At 39.1% G+C, this 25,755-nt stretch overlaps 1 protein-coding gene across 2 annotated transcripts; it reads left to right on the top strand.

Moving 5' to 3' along the window:
• Positions 1–144: 144 nt before the first annotated feature.
• rad23ab (RAD23 homolog A, nucleotide excision repair protein b) lies at positions 145–25,146 on the top strand. 2 transcript variants are annotated; one of them, XR_014889155.1, is made up of 11 exons: positions 145–351; positions 5,001–5,082; positions 11,125–11,204; positions 12,859–13,304; positions 13,986–14,032; positions 17,067–17,194; positions 17,269–17,389; positions 18,187–18,244; positions 21,407–21,588; positions 22,111–22,257; positions 22,730–25,146. XR_014889155.1 is itself a non-coding variant. In XM_085251648.1 (10 exons), the coding sequence occupies exons 1-10, from the start codon at positions 283–285 to the stop codon at positions 22,841–22,843; spliced, it is 1,416 nt and encodes a 471-aa protein (XP_085107774.1). In that variant the 5' UTR covers positions 145–282; the 3' UTR covers positions 22,844–25,146. The 2 variants fall into 2 exon arrangements, 1 of the variants encoding a protein (XP_085107774.1); XM_085251648.1 differs by lacking the exon at positions 18,187–18,244.
• Positions 25,147–25,755: the final 609 nt, after the last annotated feature.

Below are 25,755 nucleotides of genomic sequence, written 5' to 3'. Positions count from 1 at the left end.
TCCTTGAGGTAGCTGTGTTGTGATTTAAACTGAATTTAATTGAATTATAATCATTGTAAATATTTTTGTGCTTAGAGTTGGGTATTTCCGACAGGATGTGAAGTCAACAGCATGTCATACTGTGACTCCAGCAGTAGATGGCGTGGGTGGCCAGCATGCTCAGCGGCACTAAGACAGCTGAGTCACACATATACACAGAGCCGGAAAAATACTGACAAAAAAAGAGCTGCTGCTGTTGAGAAATTCTTCCGAGTCCACTGTTGTCCGAGAACCACCGGAAAGATGCTAACTATAACACTGAAGACACTCCAACAGCAGACGTTCAGAATCGAAATAGACCCAGAACTGACGGTGAGTAGAAGTTAACGGGGCCGAAGTAAACATGGTCGGGCTCGGGGGGCTGGCTGAGGCATGCGGGAATTTTACCCGGTGTGGGGAAATAGCCATAGTAAAGGGTGTTTAAATTGAGATAAATCAGTTTTGTTTGTTTTTTTTATTACAAACCCCCCAAAATAAATAACATTACGTCGATGTGACAAAAATGCTTCCAGACAAGTTATCAGTTCTGCAGTATCGCAGAGTTCACATAAGGTACTATAGCGCAGGAAAGACAGGAATAGAGCACATTTTCCTTCAAAATAAAATAATAAAACACTATCGAAAAGTCGGCTCCATCCCCACCACAACCATGCGGAAGAAGCTACATGAATGGAAGATCTGCAGTTTACTCATGGATGGTGTTTGCGTATTCACTGGGTTTCGTTGTGATGTTATGCAGTGAATAAGCAGCATGTGTGTACGTTGAAATAACAGACCGGAAATATGTGTGTTTTTTTATTTCACTTGACACTGTTTCACTCGGACTTGTTTCAGTATATCACCATGAATGACGGTGCAGTATTTTAAGCCTGTCCGCAAATGTAACACTGGGATGGCTGATCGTTAAATCTGTTAGATTAAAAAAAAAAGTTTCCCCATCAAATAATAGTTCATCAAATTAAATTATGTTTATTAAGCTAATAACGTTTTTAATAACGTTTTAAGTATTATGTCATGTTAATGGCAGGGACTGTAACAATCATTGGCATCACACAGTGTTTGGTGTTTAGTTCTTCTTTACATGTCTTCTTATCAGTTGGTTATGCAAATATATACTGATGTAAAAGTGTACCATGAGCTATATAATGAGCTTATAGCTTTTTATGTAACTGTCAAGTCATTTTAAAAATGTAAAATTGCTCGATTCATTACTATTATCTTTTTAAAATGGAAATTTCACCCAACACATTTATTTTCCCAAGTGGACCTTTTGTTATACTGGTGCGCTTGATTGCCATGAGGTTTGTCACATGGACTGTGCATTGAGCTGGCTCCAGAGAAAAGAGGGTAAAGATATTGAACCAGCTTAAAACAAACTACAGGCATATGTTGTTTTATTACAAGCGACTCAGAGACCTGCCGCATGAACTTAAAACACCTTTGTTTCCTAATGTGTTCTCAGCCTGCTATAGCTCCAGGCAGAGGAATGTAGTGATTTTAACACATAAAATATTAATTTCACAGTATTCACAGTTATAGATCCAGAGGGAAGAATTCTAATTATTAAATTATCCATACTTAACAAAAAGTTCTGTATTGTAAGTGTATACGGCTGCTCATTCTTCCACGTTTTTTTTACTGCACTCTCCCTAGATTGCTTACTTGTTCTTGGGGGCGACCTCAACTTTGGACTAAATGAAGAAATGGACAGCTGAATTCAGCAGGAACTCAGCGCAATTGGCTGTCCACAAATATAGTTAAACAGTACATGATCAATTTCAGACTTTGCGATGCATGGCGTTCCTTCCACCCTAACCGTAAGAAGTATACTTTATTCTCACATATCCATCACTCCTACTCTCGTTTCTATTATTTCCTAGTCAGCAGCTCACTGTAAAGTGACATTTCAGACACTGAGATGCACTGAGATACTGAGATGCTCCTGTATCTTTGATTCTAATAAGTAAGAAAATCATTCCACCAAGTAAAAACTGGAGATTAAATACATCATTGCTTAAAGATGAAGATTTTATTAAATATTTAAAAAACAGTGAGCTTTATATTTAGACTGTAATGATCTGCCTGGACCATCAGCATCTGTTTTCTGGGAAGCAGGAAAAGCTGTGATGAGAGGTAAAAGAATTTAATTCTCGTCACATAAAAAGAAAAGAGAAAACAAACGTATTCAGGAATTAGAAGAAATAATCAAATCGTAGAAGTGTCCTCCCAGGAACAGGAAAATTCTGAAAAAAATACATAAACAAAACTAGAATTAAATGAAATTTTCAATAAAAAAAATCAATTCTTACTACAAAGACTGCTTGCAAAAGTTTGAACATGGTAACAATTCAGGTCGATTTCTAGCCAACCAGTTAAAAATAAATAAAGAAAAATGACTATAGGTGCCATTAAAGACTTATCTGGGAACACATTATATGACCCTGAAAGAATAAACAACACTTTCAGGAAATTTTACAAAACTTCATATTACCAACAGATGAACCCATCAAAAAACGAAATCGATCCATTACTTGACAACGTAATCTTTCTGAAAGGATCAGACAGTCAAGCAATGTCACTGGCTTCACCGCTGACATCAGGTGAACTCCAGAAAGCCCTGAAAAGTACGCAAAATAGTAAGGCTCCAGGTCCAGATGGATTTCAAGTAGAGCATTCTGGCACCAGTATTCCACAGAATGCTGCAGGAAATCAAGGAAAATGTCAGACTACCACCAAATATGAATTCTCCCAACAGTCTCCTACTAAAACCAGGCTATAGTGATCGAGAGCATAAAATGCAAGAACGTAGAACATAAAATCAGTCTTTATGCAGATGATGTGTTATTTTTTCTCCAACACTCACAAACCACTCTCTTTTTGAGGTAATTATATTAAAAAACAATCTCAAGAGTTTCAGATTATTCGATAAGCTGATTAAAATATATCTATCAGTCTGGTCTCAGATATGTTTAAAAACCTTTAAATTGATTAGAAATCCCAGTCTACAATTAATACAATGCAAAATACTACACAGACTGCACTATACAGGTCAACAGATGTTCATGATGGGTTTTACATCATGTAACAACTGGTCATACACCTGACAATTACATCCACGCTCTTTGGTTCTGTCCACCTGTTCAGAGGTTTTGCCGTGCGATATGTGAAGACTTGTCAAAGTGTCTGAAATGTAGCATTCCAGCCTCCCCTTCAGTTTGCTTATTGGGCGACTTACATGATGGCACTACAGAGATGAATACAGTTCACATGGCTCTCACCGCCCTATGCATCGCCAAGAAGACTCTCCTCATGAACTGGAGGGTTTTGGGGGTTCTCCGCCACCGGGCTGGGGTTTTGGCTGGGCCTGGGGGGCTTGGGTCCTGGTTAGTGTGTTGCCAGGGTGGTGGTGATTGCATGCACGGTGGCCCAGCCCTGGTGCGGGGGCCTCTGGTGCATCAGTGGAACTCGGGGGGGGGGGGGGGGGGGGCTCTTCAGCTGCCAGGGTGGTGGTCTCTGCTTAACCACTAAACGTTATTAGGGAAAATAACGTATTCTGATGCTGATACTTGTGTTGAAAGTGTGGACTTCAAACTCTGTACCAGTTTTAACATTGTGTTGATGGGCTACATAAAACCAGAGTTATGATAAGAAAAATACTTCATGTTTTTTTCTGAATACTATCATCACATCTAGTGCGGGAAGAAACAGTAAAAACAGTAGTGATGTCAGGCCTGCAGGTTATCCCTGTGATTTGTTCGCTGTCTTGTGGTGAACAGAAACTATTTTTGGAGTGGCACAAAGAATTTGTGTGGCATCTTATTGTGACACCTAATTGTTTTGTAATTTTAATTTTAGTAGTAGTTTTAAATGGTTGTACAAAGAAAACCCCCGAGGCATTAGCTGTTTAAATTTACAATGTATATTTGCATTTAAACAATAAACATGTTTGTGGTTTTTACAGTAAAAAATATAACTTTTTCCAACTTGGATTTTATGATTTTTGTGTAATTTTAGATCAATTCTGTTAACACGGTGTCTTAATATAAAACAATAACTCTAAATTCAGACATGTGAGGTTGTGCTGAAGAGAATGATATCAAACAAGGCAAGTTTTAAAGGTGAAATACAAAGACAAAATCAAAAGTAGTGAAAAACGGCCAATTAAACCCTGGACCTGGAGGGTTAATTAGCCAGCAGCTGCCAGGTGTGGCTCATCAGGAGGGTCGAGGGGCACAGGGTGGGAGATGCTTTCTGGAACAAGCCATCGGAAGACAAAACACACATACAGACAGAGAGAGACAGCAGGCCAGTACAGGAGGACCCAGGGGATCATAGTTTAACATGCAAAGAGGTGCAGCTGTTAAAAAGAATTCACAGACTAATAAAAGGCATAAATTAATCCACATCAACTTATAACAATATTCTAATTAGAAATCCTCATGAGAACCAGGAGATGTAATACAGCAACACTTTGTGTCTCCGGTTAAAGTAAGAAAATCTCCCAAAAAGTCAAAGTAATTGTATTTAACATCACTGTACTTGTGATTATTTATTACAGTTGTATAAAGCGCTTTGACTGCTCAGAAGAGTAGAAAAGCGCTATATAAGAACCAGTCCATTATTTATTTTTCAATTTAGGAAAATATTTTCTTTAAAAACTCTGATTTTAATATGTCACGTAAAAACAATGAACAGCCTTGTTTTTTGTGACAGATGTATGCAGTTAAACTGTCAAAACATATTAGGCAGCGTTGTGGCAAAATGGCATAACTGGAATTATAAAAGCAACAATCAAACTCTTAACTGTGCTCTCATTTTAAATAGTTACATTTTCAGTTATATCGATAATCACAAATAATCACTTTGACGTGAGACAGTGAGATAAATGGATCTGTCAGTTCGCAGACAAAGGATAGTAAGAAGAGCTCATTCCACCTAATATTTCTTGATATGTTTGACAGGTGAAAGCCCTGAAGGAGAAAATAGAAGAGCACAGAGGTAAAGATGCATTTCCTTCAGTGGGACAGAAACTCATCTATGCAGGTAAGCTTGAGGGTTAAGAGAAAATAATAGCTGATTTTTAATCAGACGTTGTTTCTCATGTCATTACCTCAAAAAAAAAATAGTAATAATAATTTACCCAGTATAATTAATTTGGGAAATGCAGACTGCAAACACACTATAATTATAGTAATTAAATTGAATAGAACAGCTGTGGCAGAGGTGGATAAGCTGCAACAAATGTGGCATTTAAACAGTTCTCCACTTCACGACCTCTCCCGCTATCATCTGATCTTAAAAGATTGTCTGAGAAACAGGTGACAATACCTAAGTAAGTTTTAGTAGAGACCGCCACAGCAAGCAGTCCAGATATAATTGAAATGAAGACTGCCATCTTTATACATTTAGGAAGAAAGCCTTATATGTTTGCTGCAGTATATATTAAAATTACAAAAATTGTTGTCTTCTCTTGTACATTACTCGAAATGTCACTATGTTCAACTTCCTGACTGAAGGATTTTAATCTAACTCACTGGGCTGAGCAGGTTTTCCATATGCTGTAAGACTAAAGCAGAGGTCCAGGCTCCAATCTGCTATTGCTTCTATTTGTTCTCTATCCCCAGCTTTCCTGTCTTCTCTCCACTGTCCGAACACAATAAAGAGTAAAAGCCACAAAAAATACATTGGAAAAAAAAAAACAGAAAGTAAAACTGCTTCAACACACTAAACTGTTTAATTGGAAAATTTAACTTAAAGTATTAAATCTAAAAGTACTTTCTCTGCAGAAAAGATTTCTCATTGCTATATGGAATAATACATGTTCTGAACAAAATAAACGTATTCATCCGTCCGTCCGTCCTCTTCTGCTTATCTATTCAGGGCCGTGGGGGTGCTGGAGTTTATCCCAGCTGCCATAGGGCAAGAGACAGGGTACGCTCTGGACAGTCTGCTGCAGGGCCGACACAGAGAGACAGACAACCACTTGCACTGACATTTGCACCTATTTAAAATGACCAGCTAATCTAACCCCACTTAGTGCATGTCTTTGGACTGTGAGAGGAGGACCCAGGGAGAAAACACGGGGGAGAGCCCCACACGGAAAGGCCTCGGACACATGGTAGATTTGAACCCACAAACTTCTTGGTGTGAGGCGACAGTGCTAACCACCACACAATATGCTGCCCCAGATTAAATGTATATTAGAAAAATTTAAATGTCACAACTGGAATTAAAGGTGAGCATAAGTCTCATGAGTTTGACTACTACCATAATGCTGTTGAATTGGGGTCATCATAACAGCTTTGACTGGCAGCTGCAGTCACGGAGAAACTTGCACATCTCTGTTTGGGAATGGATCAGGACCCAGAGAGGAGGTCCAGCGTTTACAAAACCACAATGGACTGTTTCAAACTGACAGCATGAGGTGTTCTGCAGTAAACTGGATTAACCGACAGAAGGACCCGAGGCCCTGGCGTACTTTTTCGGTAAGTTAAATGTGTGCTTGTCAGCTATTTAGCAACTATGTCCTTGGCTAGCTAGCTACGATGAGAAGTCGGCTGTCAGGGAAAGCGCCGTTCATCAGTTAATCTGTGCACATGAATGAACTGAGAGCCGACACTTTGAGCTTGAATGTTCATTAAATTCAGTGCTGTAGTTCAGACATTTGCTCAGCTGCTCTGACTGTACTGAACTAAAGGATGTTCAGACCTGCAGCTGAAGGTGAGGCGCTGAAACCAGTTACATGAGAAACAGAGAAAAGTCACCGGCCTGTTCAGTCACTAACTAATGTGTGTTAAGATTGGAAAAGCAACAGGCTGGACTGTCCTTCAGCTCTGTGTACAGCTTATTATTAAATATGTGCAAACAGCAGCATGTTTTCTCTCTCTAGCCACATCTGTAAGGACAGTAACACGAAATTTACAAAAACCTTGCAGTTCAATAACTCGTCATTAGCACAATTGTAACTGTAGGTGAATTGCAGAGGACTGAAAATGTTCTCACGGTTACAGCTTACAATACTCAGGCACCAGCTCAAACACTGGTGATGATATGTTTGTCTGTTTCCCTGCAGCTGACCACGATGCACCAGGACTGGAAAGCTGCTCCATCATCATATGTTTGGAAATCACAATTTAAAAACCACCAACAACTCAAAGGTAAACATTAAACTGTAAACTTTCGTAAATAAAAAGCTAATGTCAGCAGAACTGTAGAACTGAAAAAATGTAAGTGTAGAACTGCAGATCCTGAAGTGTGTGAGGACAGGAAAGGATCAGATTTATTTCAGATTTGAAGGATGAACATGTTACGGTTTGTGTTGATTCTGTTCTCTTTGTGATTACAGGGGCTGCCCTCAGATTAGACCTCAGCACCACCCAGTGACAGCAGACAGATCATCCTATGATTCACGCTTTGCAGTAACTCCAACATTAACTGATGAAAAAAGTGCAAAGGCTAAAGCACCATATTGTGTGCTTTCAGTGAAAGCTGCAGGTGTTTTATTGATAAAGTTAAAGACAAAAAGTCAAAGGAATTAATCACCCCTGCCTGCTATATGTCAGCATAAACAGTACCTCAGTTTGGTGTTTCAGAAAGCTGCTGATCTCAAACCTGCACAGCTTCTGTTTAATAGACTGAATGCAGTCACCTGCATGAAGAAGACATGAGATTTTCTCTGACAGCATTGAATACAACCTGATGAAGGTCAAAGGTCGTCACTTGTATGTTAAACTAAAAGGTTAATTTGCAGTTCTTTCACACTGCGTGTGTTATTTGTAATTGAGTCATTCATACCAGAATAATCAGAGAGGATAATATATATTTTAATAACTAGCTACAGGACTGAATATAACCTGATCATGTGAGTCCAGAGCCTCTTTATATGAGGATGATGTGCAGTACTTCTAACAGCACACAAAGCAAATGTCGCTGTCACACCGTTCATGAAGTGCTGGGGTTGCACATTTTCTGGGATGGGCTTAAGGTGGAGGTCTGAAGATTTCCCTCTGAGGGCGCTGCTGGTAAACAGTTTGAGTCCTGCTTGATCCCTGCGATGAGCTTCAGTCTTCCTGATGTTTCTGAAATGACGTCTTTCTCAGTAGTTAAACAGAACATCTGGCAAAGGACAGCTGTGCTCCTGCTGGTCACTGGTTTTCCCCCAGGGTGAATGTATCTGTTGATGATTCTAATAAATAAATAGAAAAATGACACCGCCTTCTGCTGCTGTGCTTTTAAATCTAACATTTTATTTAAAGTTTCCATGTTACCAGGTATGAGAGTGCTCTGTGATTTGATCTAAAACTGTTTAAAACGTCATTTTTATATTATCTTTGGTCTTGTGTAAAATCTCAGGGCAACAGTTAATTTCCAGATAATTATGGAATGAACAGTAACTCTGGGCCTCTGTGGAGTGTGCAGTAGTAACAGGTGTGTAGCATTGCTAACTAGATAGCAACATGCCTCTAACACAGTGCGTATGCTAACGGCTGGTCTAGCAAATGAATTAACAGGAGCTAAAGAGTGATGTTAAATGTTGTAGAACAATTAGATGTTGCGATGTGTTTTTGTAATTATAACAACGTGGTTGTTAGCATAGGCAAGTTTAGGCCCTTTTTCATCAGAGCACCCCTAATGATGGCCATATAAACAGTAGTAATAATAGCACATTTTCATGTTATTTTCTGACCTTGTCTTCAAATGTTATATTTTCCCAACTTTTCTATTGATGACAGTACAGGATAGAATGAAAGCAGGTTTTATGTCCAGTGTTGTTGATGTCATGGTGTTACAGTCCGCTCATACAGAGGCGTTGCTGCTTCTGCAGCCTGGTTTGTCATCTATAGCCTGATAAGCCTTCCATTGCTGCCACAGAAAGAAGATAAAGAAGTAATTAATTCTTTGAGCTGATCTCTTGCAATGAAGTATTACACATTATATTCCTGTAAATAATTAAATGTGTTACTTGTATAATATTCACAAGTTTTTTTTCTCTTCTTTTATCTTTATTCCAAGGTAAAGTATTTGTTGTGTGCCAAGTAAATGGGTTACAGCAACACCTGGGTATGTAGAGGTGCATATATCCAATCCTACACAGTTGTTTTGTATGATAGAGCACAATTCCTCAGCATCATTTGAAATGGTTTTGTCCAAATGAAGAAAAGTCATTACCAAAAAAGAGAAACCGGTACAAGATAGCACAGTGGAAAAAATATTATTTCTTAATAAAAATGAGCAAAGTCACCCTAGTATTCATAAGCACATTCATGTCCTACAATTTGACAACACTGCAGCAGTTTTAACATAAACATCTCATGCCCTACTGGATTTTAATCAAACATAAACGTGAAATCACACTGGCAAACTTTTTTGACATTGATAGACTTCTATTAGCGTTACCCAAACATTAATCCAAAACTAATTAGATGAATGAATCAACCACAAAAAACAGATTAGATTATTTTTATTTCTGTTCTTAGTACTAATTATTCTCATGCCGACACTGTTGTAAGACAGAAAAAGGCTGTCACAAATAGATGACATTTGGGGTGGGGGTGCCACGTCGTCCATCTTTTTTACAGTCATCGATCTTGCCTGTTTCATGAAACCAGTCACCTCCATCATCAAAGGTTTCCTTCTTAACATGTTAAAGGAGTTATTAAAAGTTTCTTCAAACTACACATTTGCCAGCGTTATCAGTTAGAGAAAACCTATGAGGATAATAAATAAAAGCCACAAATTTTGATTAGTTTAGTTATTTCCGATCAGTTTCATGATCACATAGCAAACTGCACATACTGATTATTCTTAAAGTGAGTTCAGTATCATATATTTGTCTGAGCTTATTAGGTGCTGATATGGGCCAAAAGACTCTGAATGTAAAAGTAGAATTTTTATTGTGGCTCCTAGAGAAATTTAAGTAATTCACTTAGATTCACTCAAAAAAGAAGAAGAAAATATTACTCTCTGGCTCTCTTCTACAGCCTGTCTTTGTCCTTGTGGTGACCTTTCTTTCCTAAAACATGACCTAGTCAATATCAGTCTAGATATCCAGCTAGATTGCTTTTTAAGGCATAGCTCAGAGATCTCTGTCTGACTGGACTGGGGAGGGTCCTTAAACATTTGGTCACAGGTTATTTCAGATGTGAAAATAATTATTAGCTTATTACTGATGCAGTTACATGATAAGGGCTTTAAGCAGCTTGTTAAAAAGCTTGACCCAAGATATGACATTCCAGAAAAACATATTGGTAGTGCTTTTTATTACAGCCTTGTAATAGTTTAGTAGGATAACACGGAGGAACAGAACATAATAAGGTGGTAAGTTCTAAGTTATTACCATTCAATTACCAAAGTAATAACCACTAAAGTACTATTGTGGTAGCAACAGTGGTTACAGTTGAGTATTACACTGAAATTTATGTAATTGGATAATAATGGCCCAAAACTGGGGGTAATAATGTGGAAACACAGCTCTGTAAGAAAGTGGCAATAGTAGGGTAACAAGTCAGAAACAAGCATTAATAATGTGTTATTACCACTCAATTACCTTTGGTAGCTTAAAGGTGTGTTATTATTGACCGGAAACAACTGTGGTAGTTTTTACGTAATAAGCAGAAACCAAAGCCAAATAAGCAAAATGCAAGGAAAGCAGGAAACAGAGTTTTGAAATGCAAAAGTGCCTAATAACATATTCATAACCATGTTAATAAAATTTTAAAAGAAACTTAAGTGTATCTTGCAGTTTTAAAAAGGGAAGCCATTGTAGAAGTGCATAACACTTTTTGTTTCGTAAAACGTTTCGTAAATTATATAAGAAGGATGATGCCACTTGCAGTTGCTTGCCTTGGAGATTGATGGATCACACTATGAGTGCGTGATGTCTCTGAAATAGCAACAGTGAAAATGCTCAGCTCAAAGCTTTTTGATGGGACTTCCTAAACCATTGATTGATTTCACATTGGCTACGTTTATATTTTCTATACACCCTACATGTAAAGGTTACAGCCTATAAATCTGTTTCATAGTCAGTGTTCAATCATTCTGTCATATCTTTTGTCACTTGCTGTTTCTGTGTGAATGTCACAGGCAAAATCTTAAACGATGATATCCCACTGAAAGAGTACAGAATCGATGAGAAGAACTTTGTGGTGGTCATGGTTACCAAGGTTAGTGTCTTTGGTTTCTTCTTTAGACGGTCATGTTATACACACAACTTTGTTGCTTTTTTATTTACTCAGTTTTACTATAGCTTGTGATGGCTGCCAGGGTGACTATATTGGTTCTGTGCACTTCCTCCATAAAAACGATATCAATACACTATTATACACTAAGCATCAATTCTTAACACTATCACAGTTATTTATTGCAATCCTTGTCCAGTTAAAGTTGTGCACAACAAAGTTCTCCTGAAGACTTTTAAACTACTGTTTAACTCTTTGCCTGCCATGTATTACCAATACTGCTATCATATCCCTGTATTTCGGCACTAACCCTCTGTTAGTTCATTTTTCCTGAATCTATTTAATTGGTATACATTTTTTCACACCTTTGGTTCTTCTAGTGAAGTTTTAATATCTGCAAAAATTACAAAAAAGTTATTATTTCCTTTGCATGTCATTGAGTAAAGTAAGTATTTGATCCCCGAGCAAAACATGACCAACTTGGCGAGCACAGTGGTGACAGTTGTTATATGTGGAATTTTGTCCCACTCCTCTTCACAGAAACTCTCTAAATCATGTAGATTCCTTGCCTGCTGCTTGCCTCAACACAAAGCTTTCAGCTCCCTCCACACATCTTCTAGGACTGAGGTCTGGAGGCTGGCTAGTCAATCCCTCATCTTAACGTGCTTCTTTTTTAGGCACTCATTTGTTGCCTTGGTGGTATGGTTTGGGTCATTGTCATGCTATAATACTAAGTCAACACTCATCATCAGTGTTCTGGTAGAGGGGCTTCTCATCCAAGAGTTTACAATACATACCTTTGTGCTTGGCTGTGGGCTGATTTTCTTTGGGTCACACACTAGCATCTCTCTTTCTCCACAGTGGGTCAAGTTAACGCTAAAGAGATCGATTTTGGTTCCGTCTGACCACAGCACTTTCTCCCAAGCCTACAGTCTTCTGTGTGACGTCCTTTAAGAGGTCGTTGGTCTTATCCATGGTGTGGAGAGGTTATAATGGAAAGAAGTTATTCTGTGGACAGGTGTGCTTTATATACTTACTGAGTTGAGTGCAGGAGTATCTGTAGTTGATCAAATTGACTGATTGGTTGTGACCAATCCGTGGGAGCCAGAATACTGGCTCAGTTGTAGGAGATCAAAGATTTATTTCCCTCAATGACATGCACAACAATTTATAACTTTGATGTAATATGTTTTTTAATGTATATTTAATATCCTGTCTCTCACACTTAAAATAAATTGGCACAAAAATTAATTTCTTTGTAAGTGAGCAAACTTACAAATATATTAGAATTCAATGAGTCGCTTTCTCTCAGAGTCATATTTCTGAAAGTGTAATAATGTTCTATGGTTTAATCTTCTCCATAGTAGTCATTTACTTATTATAAATAAAGGGAAGTTCTGCCCTTTGAAGTATATGGGTTTTCTACGGGAAAGCCCACTCTGCATCGCCTAGAGAAAACCATGATGGGCATGGGCTAATCCACACTTGTCCACTGTGGGCTCACATGGAAATGTTTCTTGGGGTAGTTTAACAGGGTTGCATCCTAACTGATTCTGTTTTAGTTACATGTGTGTAACTGTGTGTTTGTTTGACTATCTTAGCAACACCACTAATAATCAGCTCTCAAATGTCATTTTAGCCCAAACCAACCTCTCCTGCTGAAGCAGCCACTCACTCAGTTCCCACGCCAGCTGCAACTCCAGTGCCACCCTCAGCTGCAGCACCAGCACCAGCCTCTGGCCCAACACAGGTGCCCTCCACACCAACACACACAATGTCTGCTGCTGTACCTGCCTCACAGTCAGTGCCTCCCTCAGAAGCCCCGCCCTCTGTTCAAGAAAACACCACTGTGGCTTCTGTTGGTGCAACAGCAAAACCCACCTTGGACTCACACTCAGAATCAGCTCTGGCCTCTGGTTCCACAGCCACTGTTGCCTCTTCCACAGCTCCTGAAGCTGTACAGGAAGCCCCTGAGTTAGTCCCTACAGATAGCCCCACCCCTGCTGCCCAGTCAGAAGAAGAGCTGAGGGAAGACCCAGAGAATGAACCATCTGGCACAGCACCAGTCCAGTCCTCTGCTTCAAGGTTGGATAATAGTTTTATGTAAACTGTGGCAGTTTAATTGTTTGATCAAGAAATATCATAAGAAGTTGTAAAATGGGTAGGTAAGCTCATATTATTCTAGTTTAGATGGTTATATATCGAAGAAGCTCTAATTACTTTCTGCATGTCTTGTCACCTTCAAAGAATCAAGGTCATTTTGTGCCTTGTGTGAGAGCATGGATAATTACAACTTTAGATGTAATGCGTAGGTGGCCCAGTACTTTTCTTCGTATAGTGAAGCTGAGTAGTAATTGCAGTGACAGTTTTTTTTCTTCAAGCATAAGTGTGCTGCTGTAGGTTGATCATAAAACAACACAACCTTGATGAACACGGTGAATATGGATTCATTTTCATTGTTTAATCAGTGTTTCATTCATTCTGGCCATGTTAGTGCTGTGGCTGTAGTGAGGAACTGAACATGATGTATGTTATTTACTTTTTTTAGTTTTAGTATATTACTGGCACTCAATTCAGTTTGATTTATATCGTGGCAGTTCACAAAAACAGTCATCGTATGCAGGAAGAGAACCTGAGTAGTGGATATAAGCATTAAGTTATATCATAGTGCCTCAATATAGAGCAAGGAACACTTAAAATCCTAAATCCTGGTTCTTTAGAATGAACATTTACGTCATGTTTTATCTGTTTGTTCATCTCTCTCAGCCTTGTTGATGAACTGGGTCTTCTTGAAGAAGCAGCATCAATACTGGGTAATTATCAGTGATTATTCTTTTCTTTGTCGTAACTAGTAAAATACTAATGTACTAATTATATGGTGCTTTTTGTTTTAATCATTAGAGTGCGTCTGATACAGTAAACATTTTCTATATTACAGCATACGTGGCGATAGTAAGGAAATTAGAACAGTAGTTTCTATTGAAAAATTCAGCATTTAAACAGATACAGACTAAATAAGTGGAGTTCAGTTTTAGCCAGTAGTTGACAGCATTTTTTCCCCCCAAGCTTGACTGGAAATGTATCTTGCCCACTGCAATACTTTGGCAAGATACGAACGAGCCACCAACCTCCTGATTAGCAGACAACCTGTTCCTGAGCCAAAGCCCCTATGATGTACAGTACTGTGCAAAAGTCAGGTGCTACCTCTCATTTATTCCTGTCTTGCTTCCAATGAGTGAGACTGTTTTTCTTTGGACATTGGCTACTTTCTTGCTCAATTTAAGTCCTGATCTTTTTGTTTGTCTCTTAACTCTGACCTATGGGTCATAACTCAACTGATGATCCACAGTTGTGTCAAGACATAACACACAACAAAGAAAAAAACAAATCTTAAATTATATATTTAGGCGCTTTATTACTTGCAGCATCTCAACCCCCCCCACACACACACACAAAATTTGTTTCCATTTTTTTAGCTGAATGTATGAGAAAAAATCCAAAGATGGTAAAACTGGAACCATATGCAAGTATTTTTGCACCAATAACGTGTTTTCTTAGTCAAAAAATGTTTCATATCTCACTGGAAAGTGGAGAACAAAAGCAGAAGTTGCAGTCCTAAAAACTTTCTACAGCAAATGAACAGTATCTGAAAGTTTGTATCATCTAGCTGACCTGACATCATGGAGATGTTCTTTCAGTTGATCTGTCCACTGTTTGCTGTTTTATCAGAAATGATCACAACAGGTGGAAAGATGTAATGCTCCTTTTTTCTCTTTTTAAAAAATATGTTCTTCAAAGTGTTTTCTATCTTTAATAGTAAACCAAAGAACAAAGACTAACAGTCACTAATCACAAAAAGCAAAACGATAAGACATCACTCCCAGGCTTGTAATTTCTTTCTCATTCATCCATTTGTGTGTCTTTTTTTATGTTGGGTTATCAGCATCCTCTTCAGACAATATCTTTGATAAGGTCCATAAATGGTACTCATACATAAACTATTTTAAAATTATTTAGTAAAATCTTGTTTTTTTGTTTTTGTTTTTTGTCGACACAGTTCTATACTAGTATTTTACTGATTAACATATAGATATAATAAGATGCATTGTGGGAGGAACAGCCATCCCGCCCTGACTGATCTTACCCAACAGAGATGTATGCATATTAGCCAAGTTTTGAATGGCTGATTGAGTAGCCTGAATAACAGTGGGAATTTTGGTTTGCATATTTTTTTAATAAACCTGGTTAACTGATGTCACACTTGATGACATACATTTGTACTGTGCTGGTAGTGGCATGACCTCTGACACAGTCCAATTAATCATGCAACCAGAAGTTTCAGAGAATGGATCAAATGGAAAATGAACTGGTTCACCCATTCACACAAGCACGTTTTCCTGTGTAAGTGCTTTCTATCTAACATTCACACACAGTCATACTGTGATGCATCGGAGACCAGCTTAAGGTTTAGTATTTTCCCAAAGGACATTTGGCACGCAGACCGGAGCAGCTAGAGATCAAACCACCAACCTTCCATACATAGTGGGTGACGTGCTGCATATCCTGAGCTACCCTGGAATCAGTAATAAACGAGATCTCAGATGCTGCTGTGTGGAGATTACTGAAGCTAGAAGAATGTTGTCAGCATACTGAAAGCAGTTGTTAAAGGTCAAATATTAATGGTGACGGTAGTAAACCTTCCCTGGTACCACAGCTAAGATTAAATTGGAATGACATAATTCCATTAGAAAATAAATCAGTGCTGATGGTTCTGTGTACTTTGCATAAAAAGGAGGCAAAACTCCAGTTCTTTTTCAATGTATAAGTAGAAGCAGCCTTCTCAAATGCCTCCATTCTGGTCAAAGAGGGACCAGTATTATTTCTGAGTTTTTAGATAATAGGCAATAATCTGTACAACCAAACCAACCTCTGAATGAAAACGGTTAGTCGTTTCCACAATATTGGGAGGTTTTTCCACTTTGGAAAAGATGGGTAACATAGCTTTCGTTCAATATGTTGACCATTTTCCTACAGCTTTTGTTGCCCACCATGTTTAATGAATATGACTTTTTGTGATTGCCTTGGTGATTTCAGTGCATATTTGTGGATATTGTGACGTACAGGTTCACTTTAATAGATGCTGTTGGATGATCATGTTAACAACCCCTGCACTGTTTTTCTTGGCCATCATACAATAATTACACTGTCTGTCTTTTCATTGGTTAGAATAAGTTAAATGTGTTCTGCAGTGAACTAAACAACACTGGGGTATTGGAGCATTTATTTTTAGTATTGCTTGATCACGTTTGTTCTACTGTGAGAAACCAAAATATTGAAGTCGAGATTAAAATTCAATGACTTGTGCAGCCCTAATATGGGTTTTTGAGATTAGTAGATCATTGTTTTCCACTTAATTTTACATTTTAAATTACATCCCACCTTTTGTATATTTGAGGTTGTATCTCTTTGAGGCTGCATAGAGACAAGAGGAGGCGCAAAAAGGCCTTCACAAGTTTGTGAAATTAATAACTGGAGAGATAGGCAAATTAAAATATGTAAATTTATACCATAGGTTCAAGTACTAGAAATCTTGGACAAGTTTGAATATTAAGGCCAGAGGTTAGGTTTTCTGAAAATTTTGCAAATGCGATAACTCAAGAAGGACCTAGGACTGTTTAGGTAGAAAACTCTTAATTTACAGATTTACAGACTTTCAAGTATCACTATTCTGTATTTAGTTATATTGATATATCTACTGTGCCAAATAACACAAAAACAACCTGCGCACTTCATCTAGGTTCAGGTCAACTTTCCTGCCCCTAAAAACCTCTCTTGTTGTTACCACAGTGACTGGACCAGCATATGAAAACCTGGTGTCAGAGATTATGTCGATAGGATATGAGCGGGAGCAAGTTGTTGCTGCACTAAGAGCCAGTTACAACAACCCAGACAGAGCAGTGGAGTACTTGCTCATGGTGAGAGTTTAACCAGCTTCATAATCATGCTGAGCTGTATTGTAAACTATACAGTAACTGTTCATGTGTTGCAGGGTATTCCAGCAAGGGCTAGTGATCTGCACAATCCACAACCAAGTAGACATAGTACTCCAGCCAACCCCTCTACACCTTCTACAGAAGAACCACCACAGCAGCCTCCAGCACCCCCCAGTAGTAAGAGCCCAATTTATTTATTTATTTTTACTTCTCTTTAACTTTCTGTTTTAAACAAGGCAGCTTGTTTCCTCCGCATGAACTTCCTGGGGACACGGAAATGATGCCAAGATGACAACTGGAATAACTGTGGTCTAAAGCTACACAACGTCCACAAAAATTCTGCACACCACTAACGTTTTATCACTAGTGGAACTTCAACATCATCAGAGGAAGAATTTGGAAGTATTTCTTTTTTAGATTATTTCACTTTTTTACTATTTCCACTTTGTGCTGTGTACCAGTACCATTCCCAAAGTATGGTAAGACCACCACCGTGCTTGACAGTCGGTACAGTGTTCTTAGGTGTGAAAGTCTCACTTTTACTCCTCCAACTCCTCTTGCCATTGTGTCAAAATATTTTTTTCTGATCTGACTATAAAACTTTTCTCCAGAAGGGATTTCGCTTGACCAAATTTGTCCTTTATACAAAGCGTCTTTGATGCAGAAATGTCTGCATGTACCACAGAGCCATATCTCAGTGTTTTGAGTGTCTAAAGAAGTCTCACAGGTCTGAATATACACTTGAAGCCATTTATAATTCTTCTTGTTTGATTTTTAACTGGACTTTTAAGAGTTTAATAAAATTGGACCTTTAACTGTATTTCCATAAGTTTTACAGTTTTTCCTATTGATAAAAAATCTCCCTTATGACCATTCATACTACACAAAGGAATCAAGAAATAAACAATTATATGACAGAAAACTTTCTGTTTTTCACTTTCTACTACAGAAATTTCTGTTTTTTATGACTACAGTTAAACCCCACACCAAAACACTGGACAGTCTGGCCAATGAGCTACCAGAACTTTTTCTGTAAGTTTACACATTTATTTCTTCCAATTTAAGTCAAGAGTCATGCTGACAGATTTCTTTCTTTTCACAGCAACTTTTTCTTTATCATGTAGAAAAACACCAAGTTTTGCCTCCAGTGGATGATGAGAGTCAAACCTTAAATACTGATCTGTATACATTGGTTTACGGTACACATCAACGTTTAAATGTCCCCCATTACAGATGGAAATCTCACAGCTAGCCTGTCATATCCTCTGTGGTGAATTTGATGTGTTCGCGCGTGATTATTGAATTGTGGTATGTCCTGAGATTTGATTTTCATCCAGGTGTCATCCACATAATCAATGACGTGGAGGTGTTCCAGGGTAGGATAACAGAGCCCTCTTTTCCCCTTCTTCCATGTACAAGTTGGGGACAATGGGTGAAACTGGGGAAGCCAAGGCACACACATGTTTCTGCCTGTAGTACTGAGCCTTGTATGTGAAATAGGTGGAATTAAGACTCAGATCCAAGACCAAACAGACTTGGTTGGTGCTGAGAGTGGTCCTGTTGCTCAGGTTGGGGTCATCCTGTTATCTCTTGCAAACTACCGCCACTGCTTCAGTGACTGGAACACAAGTGAAGAGAGATGTAACATCGTACAACACTATTATTTTATCTGCCTCCATAATGACGTCTCTCACCTTCTCAACAAAATTCAAGGTGTTCTGGATGTGGTGTTCAGAGCTGCCTACCAACGGGTTAAGGATCGAAACCAGAAACTTTGAGTTGTTATAGATGGCTGAATTGATCATACAGACAATTGATCTTAAAGGTACACCCTGTTTATGTATCTTATGTAAACCATACAAACTTGGTGAAGCATCCCCTGGGTATCCCGTCTTTAAGTCTGTTGTCATTAGCCGCTCCTGGGTCCAAACTCCGCTTCAGGTCCCAAAGTCAAACGAACACTGTGGCATCACTGAGAGTTACAAACTGTTTAAATTCTTTCATCTTTAATAATATGATCAGTGTGGCTGCTCTACAAGGTGAAACAACTAAGTTTGACATCCAGACATCCACGAAAACAGAATTTATGAAGTTAGCAAGGAGTTATCTGGCTAGTTTCCATTTAAAGATGATATATCATGTTCTGATTGAGGAATTTCTGAAAAATTAAAATGTACAGCTCTGCTATCACTTTTGACATAAAGGAAGACAGAAAACTAAACAGTCGTGACATTTGTAGGGTTATTGAATTTGGGCTAGCTGGTACAGTGGGGCAAAAAAGTATTTAGTCAGCCACCGATTGTGCAAGTTCCCCCACTTAAAATGATGACAGAGGTCAGTAATTTGCACCAGAGGTACACTTCAACTGTGAGAGACAGAATGTGAAAAAAAAAAAATCCATGAATCCACATGGTAGGATTTGTAAAGAATTTATTGGTAAATCAGGGTGGAAAATAAGTATTTGGTCAATAACAAAAATACAACTCAATACTTTGTAACATAACCTTTGTTGGCAATAACAGAGGTCAAACGTTTACTATAGGTCTTTACCAGGTTTGCACACACAGTAGCTGGTATTTTGGCCCATTCCTCCATGCAGATCTTCTCGAGAGCAGTGATGTTCTGGGGCTGTCGCCGAGCAACACGGACTTTCAACTCCCGCCACAGATTTTCTATGGGGTTGAGGTCTGGAGACTGGCTAGGCCACTCCAGGACTTTCAAATGCTTCTTACGGAGCCACGCCTTTGTTGCCCGGGCGGTGTGTTTTGGATCATTGTCATGTTGGAAGACCCAGCCTCGTTTCATCTTCAAAGTTCTCACTGATGGAAGGAGGTTTTGGCTCAAAATCTCACGATACATGGCCCCATTCATTCTGTCCTTAACACGGATCAGTCGTCCTGTCCCCTTGGCAGAAAAACAGCCCCATAGCATGATGTTTCCACCCCCATGCTTCACAGTAGGCATGGTGTTCTTGGGATGCAACTCAGTATTCTTCTTCCTCCAAACACGACGAGTTGAGTTTATACCAAAAAGTTCTACTTTGGTTTCATCTGACCACATGACATTCTCCCAATCCTCTGCTGTATCATCCATGTGCTCTCTGGCAAACTTCAGACGGGCCTGGACATGCACTGGCTTCAGCAGCGGAACACGTCTGGCACTGCGGGATTTGATTCCCTACCGTTGTAGTGTGTTACTGATGGTGACCTTTGTTACTTTGGTCCCAGCTCTCTGCAGGTCATTCACCAGGTCCCCCCGTGTGGTTCTGGGATCTTTGCTCACCGTTCTCATGATCATTTTGACCCCACGGGATGAGATCTTGCGTGGAGCCCCAGATCGAGGGAGATTATCAGTGGTCTTGTATGTCTTCCATTTTCTGATGATTGCTCCCACAGTTGATTTTTTCACACCAAGCTGCTTGCCTATTGTAGATTCACTCTTCCCAGTCTGGTGCAGGTCTACAATACTTTTCCTGGTGTCCTTCGAAAGCTCTTTGGTCTTGGCCATGGCGGAGTTTGGAGTCTGACTGTTTGAGGCTGTGGACAGGTGTCTTTTATACAGATGATGAGTTCAAACAGGTGCCATTCATACAGGTAACGAGTGGGGGACAGAAAAGCTTCTTACAGAAGACGTTACAGGTCTGTGAGAGCCAGAGATTTTCCTTGTTTGAGGTGACCAAATACTTATTTTCCACCCTGATTTACGAATAAATTCTTTACAAATCCTACCATGTGGATTCATGGATTTTTTTTTCACATTCTGTCTCTCACAGTTGAAGTGTACCTCTGGTGCAAATTACTGACCTCTGTCATCATTTTAAGTGGGGGAACTTGCACAATCGGTGGCTGACTAAATACTTTTTTGCCCCACTGTATATAATAATGTGCTACATTGTGGCTAGCTACACAGCTATGGTTGTCTTGTTCCAACTGCTTCAGACAATCTTATCAACCTCTTCCTAACCACTTCCTGGGTCTCGTTTCAGGGCCTCATAAGTATTTTTGTCACTGAGCAGTAACAAAATTTTCTCATGATAGTCTTTCTGGTTTAGCAAAACCGTGCACCAAGACAGAACTATGAAGCCACTCTCAGAACAGACTTCACTGTTTGGTTTTACTGTCTTTACATTGTATCCTATAAAATGTAATCTCTTCTTGAATAGCAACAGTTAACATTTTGTCCCCTCCTGAGCAGGGCCTGTGTCCAGCAGCCAGCCTGTCACTGCTGGAGGAGGATCTGGCTCCATAGGGAACCCTCTGGAGTTCCTGAGGAACCAGCCTCAGTTCCAGCAGATGAGACAGATCATCCAGCAGAACCCAGCCCTCCTGCCAGCCCTGCTGCAACAGCTCGGGAGAGACAACCCACAGCTGCTGCAGGTACCACACCACAAAACTCACCGTTCTCTAGTGGCGTTCTGTCAGGGTCTGTTAATATAATTTCTGTTTGACTGTTTAAGGTATCTCAAAGAACTGTTCCTAATAGTAAGAACAATAAAGAAATAAATCTGTAAATGTATTTTTCAGGAAACATTTCTCTGATATGTTAATGCGACGTAAAATCCCCCCAAGTGACTATATTAACTCATTCACTGCCATTGACGTCTATAGACGTCAATTGAAAAACTTACGTTGACTGCCATTGACGTCCATAGACGTCAATGGCAGTCAAGGTAAGTTGAACTGAAGCCCACCAGCAGTAAAAGTAGACCTGCAAGGAGGTGCAGGGTTTGCGCACGTAAGGGATTGCGCAGTGAGACAAAAATGTGGTGCAAGTCTTGTTGTGTTTCACTGCCAGCCATTTGAAAATGGCTGGCAGTGAATGAGCTAATTGTTTACCATGTCCACTGTAGTTTGCCTAAACTGGGTGGTTGATATACAGTTCAACTGTGTAACTTGCAGCAAATCACAGAGCACCAGGAGCGTTTTGTACAGATGCTGAATGAGCCACAAGCTGGAGATACAGGAGGAGAAGATGCTGATGCCCATGGGTCACCACACACTAACTACATCCAGGTCACCCCACAGGAGAAAGAGGCAATTGAGAGGGTGAGTTTGCCAGTCACATTGACACAGTCAGTTCCACCAAATTTCCACAATTTGTGCAGAATTACACAAGCCTAGGAACAAATAGTTTTCTCTTTTAAACATATGAAAGGAAATCAGTCTGAACACAACCTGCTACTGAATTTCCATGACTTTTGTTGAAACATCAGTGATGGAAAATTATGTTGCTGGATCCTTGATGTTTTTCTGTTAGCATTAATGAAACAAATTCTTAAATATGCACATTGGAAAACATACAAATTTGAAGGGCAGTATTCTGCAATATTCTGGTCAAGCAGTTATGTATACTTAATAGTTTTTCTTCATGTAATTTTTCAAACAACAAATGAATGCATAAATGCAGGAACACGAGCATGAATGTTTTATAGTAGGTGTGTTTTTACATTTATTAGTCTTGTTGAATTGTCCATAAGGTGAAAGGAGGACTGAAAATGTCAATGACATTGTTTTCCAGTTAAAAGCACTGGGATTCCCTGAAGGTTTAGTCATCCAGGCGTACTTTGCTTGTGAGAAGAATGAGAATCTAGCTGCTAACTTCCTGCTACAGCAAACATGGGACGATGAGTAAGCCCGCATCACCGGGCTCATCACTGCTCAACAGAGGGCTGCAGAGTGGATGACACCACTGCAAGTCTGCCAGGGAGAAACAAGGGCAGGAGAGGAAGGGGATATTTCTTTTCACACCATGGGACTGTGGCCATTAAATGACGATGATGATGATGATGACAATGATGACATGGTGTTCAAAGTTAGTTGCGCTGCCTACTCTTCATTCAGCTATGATGATCATCATAGGTGCTACCACTGAGCATTGCCTCACTGCTACTACATCATTACTGCTGATGCTTGTATTGAGTGACCACACTGACAGAAGTCCCACCAGTAAATTTGCAAACAGCCTACATCACAGGCCAGCAGGATTTAAGTTAGAGGATTTCCTCTGCAGTGAGCTCACAGGCTGCCTGTTGAACACGTTAAACTACTGTACATGTGTAAAGTAAGGTAATACATAATAAATGAGAAAAAATGCATTTTCAACATGCGAACCTACATGTTGGAGTTCCCTGAACATTTGACTAAAACTGTTGACCTCACTGCTTGGAAGCTACTATTGATTTAGATCAAAGCTCATATTGGATCCTGTCACTTCCGCTGCTTATTTTGTCCATGCAAAAAGTCTTTGCAAATTCTTCTATTGGTGTCTGACCATGTAGATGTGTAAAAGGTGACTGAATTTCACAGCTGGATAGTTGAAATGTTGACACCTATTCAACCGTTCCCCAAAAAGGAGAAATGATAAAATGTTTTTAATTGAGATCATTTACATTTTAATTAAATGTAGAAATGTTAGTGTCCCCTATCTTTTACAAGTCGAGACTATCTCAAAGTTTTGTCTTTTTGATGACTGACTTACTCAGTCTGTTGCATTGAAAATGCACATCTGATAATGTCACAAAGAGTCCCTGCAATTAGGGTTAGAGAAACTCCTTTTCCACAAGACACCTGTTAAGTCAGAATGAATCACTCACACAAGTGCAGTTAAACTGTTGTTGCCTTGTTAAGGAAAGCTCTGGGGACAGTCGATAATAATGATAATAAGGCAAATAAAGAAACAGTGATGTCTGCTGTTGCTGCTTCTCCTCTTCCTTCTCCACCAAGCATTTGAGGTTTTAGTAGCTCCTCCCTGAGTCTGCTCTTGTGCCCTGCATTTTGACTTAAAGGTGTTTTTTTTTTCAGTTTGTTGTGATGGTGTGATTGAGTCACTTTATTTTAGTGTCATTACATTATTAGTACAAACTGCATCTATTAGTAACATTTTTTCTTGATGGTTTGGATAAGTAATATTTTACTTTATGTATTATTAGGGGCAAGGATTAATTTATAAATTTCAGTCAATAAAATAAACTTAAGGATGATTCATAGAGCAGACAAATCCTGAAAGTACAGAAATATACACGATACTTTCCCCAGCTGACCCAAGGGAGACTCCTATTTTTTATTTACTCTCAATGATTGCTGTTTTAATTTGACATTCTCACATTTGTGTTGGAGAAATGATAAGAAACTGTAGGCATTCATTGGTCTTATATAATAGAGCAGTTAACTTCACTACCCATTTAACTACGTTTGTTGTCATTCACCAAGACAACAAGAAAGCCTTTTTAGGTTTGTACTGCGTTAAGTTTACAGGGAAAACTATGTTTATGTGCTTTTTCAGCATAGAATAAACTTCTAGGAGGTTTTAGCTAGTTTGTTTTTACCAGTTTTGTTAGATTGGACCTTACATTACTATTCATGTAGCCATAAAGGAAAAAAATATGAAAATGTGAAACTTTTTGCAAACAAAGAATCCATGAATTTCTTTTAAACAATCATTTTCTGTTCAGTGTTCTCATATCACATCCTCTATGCATCTTGAAACTGGAAAAGGGTTAGGCTGCTGTTCCTCCATGCCTTACGGTCAAAGACTTCACCACATTTTATTTTACAAACAGTGTTCATTTAAAAGTGGACTAAAAGAAATGGGAATGTTAAGTCGTTTTTCAGCATCCAGTGTGCTTGTGTTTAGACACACGATTGTTCTGTAGTGTTGTTAATGGGATAAACGATGTGAGCGAGAAATTGTATTTTGCTGTGACAAATGCTCCTTAGCTCGTTCCTTGCAAAAGAGTTTTATTTATGGCATGCCTTTGGATTAAGGATTGATCAAACTGCCATTGTGGCATCTCTCTGGTGTTAATTTGTCTGTTGTTTTCTTTTTTGGGTCTCTAAGAATTACTACCAACCTTAAATGTACGAGTTGAGAAGTAGTTGTGATGGTTTTTTTGTTTTGTTTATGCATTGTGTATATTAAATGGCTTTTAAAAAATGAATAGTGATATTTTGTCATCAATATTGTTTTTGTGTGTACTATATTACTGCAAGCAGGCATTGCATAATTTCTGTGATTGATCTGCTGATTAATCTATCAAGGAATAGCTCAGAAGGTAGAGTGGTCGCCCCATGATCGGAAGGGTTAGGGGTTCAAATCTACTGAGGTACCCCTGAGCAAGGTACCGTCCCTACACACTGCTCCCCCGTGCGCCTGCTTAGTGGCTGCCCACTGCTTCACTGAGTGAATGGGTCAAATGCAGAGGAGTAATTTCAATAAAGTATACATTATTATTAATAACATATTTCTAGGTAAGAGAACCCTGCTGATACATGTTCCTCTTGCCACATCCTACTTGTGGCCTCTGCTGTGGCTTCAATCAAGACAAAATACAGATCAAAGCTGGACTGCGGGAACCTTAAACTGGCATTCTCCTTAACTGCCAGTAGGGGTAACTCTTGTGACAACGACGTAGATTTCCGTAGATCGATGTAGCTCAGAAATCAGGCAGCAAACCCCTCTGATCTGTACGACGCTAACTTCACGTACACGTCCTGTAACACGTCGATCCATGAAGCCCGCAACTATTGTAATTAGTATTAGCATCA

Source organism: Mchenga conophoros, linkage group LG17 (assembly GCF_057382185.1).
Source record: "Mchenga conophoros isolate Kocher_MC1m ecotype Shallow Benthic linkage group LG17, M_conophoros_male_GT1.1, whole genome shotgun sequence".
Lineage (NCBI taxonomy): Eukaryota > Metazoa > Chordata > Actinopteri > Cichliformes > Cichlidae > Mchenga > Mchenga conophoros.
Note: the sequence above shows the minus strand (reverse complement) of the source record. Positions and strands in the feature narration are given on the sequence as shown.

Bases quoted from the DNA above. Each gene is read 5' to 3' on its own strand.
- rad23ab (XM_085251648.1), top strand. From the start codon at position 283: ATGCTAACTATAACACTGAAGACACTCCAACAGCAGACGTTCAGAATC. The intron at 352-5,000 runs GTGAGTAGAAGT...TATGTTTGACAG, and splicing joins AAATAGACCCAGAACTGACG to GTGAAAGCCCTGAAGGAGAA. The intron at 5,083-11,124 runs GTAAGCTTGAGG...TGAATGTCACAG, and splicing joins ACAGAAACTCATCTATGCAG to GCAAAATCTTAAACGATGAT.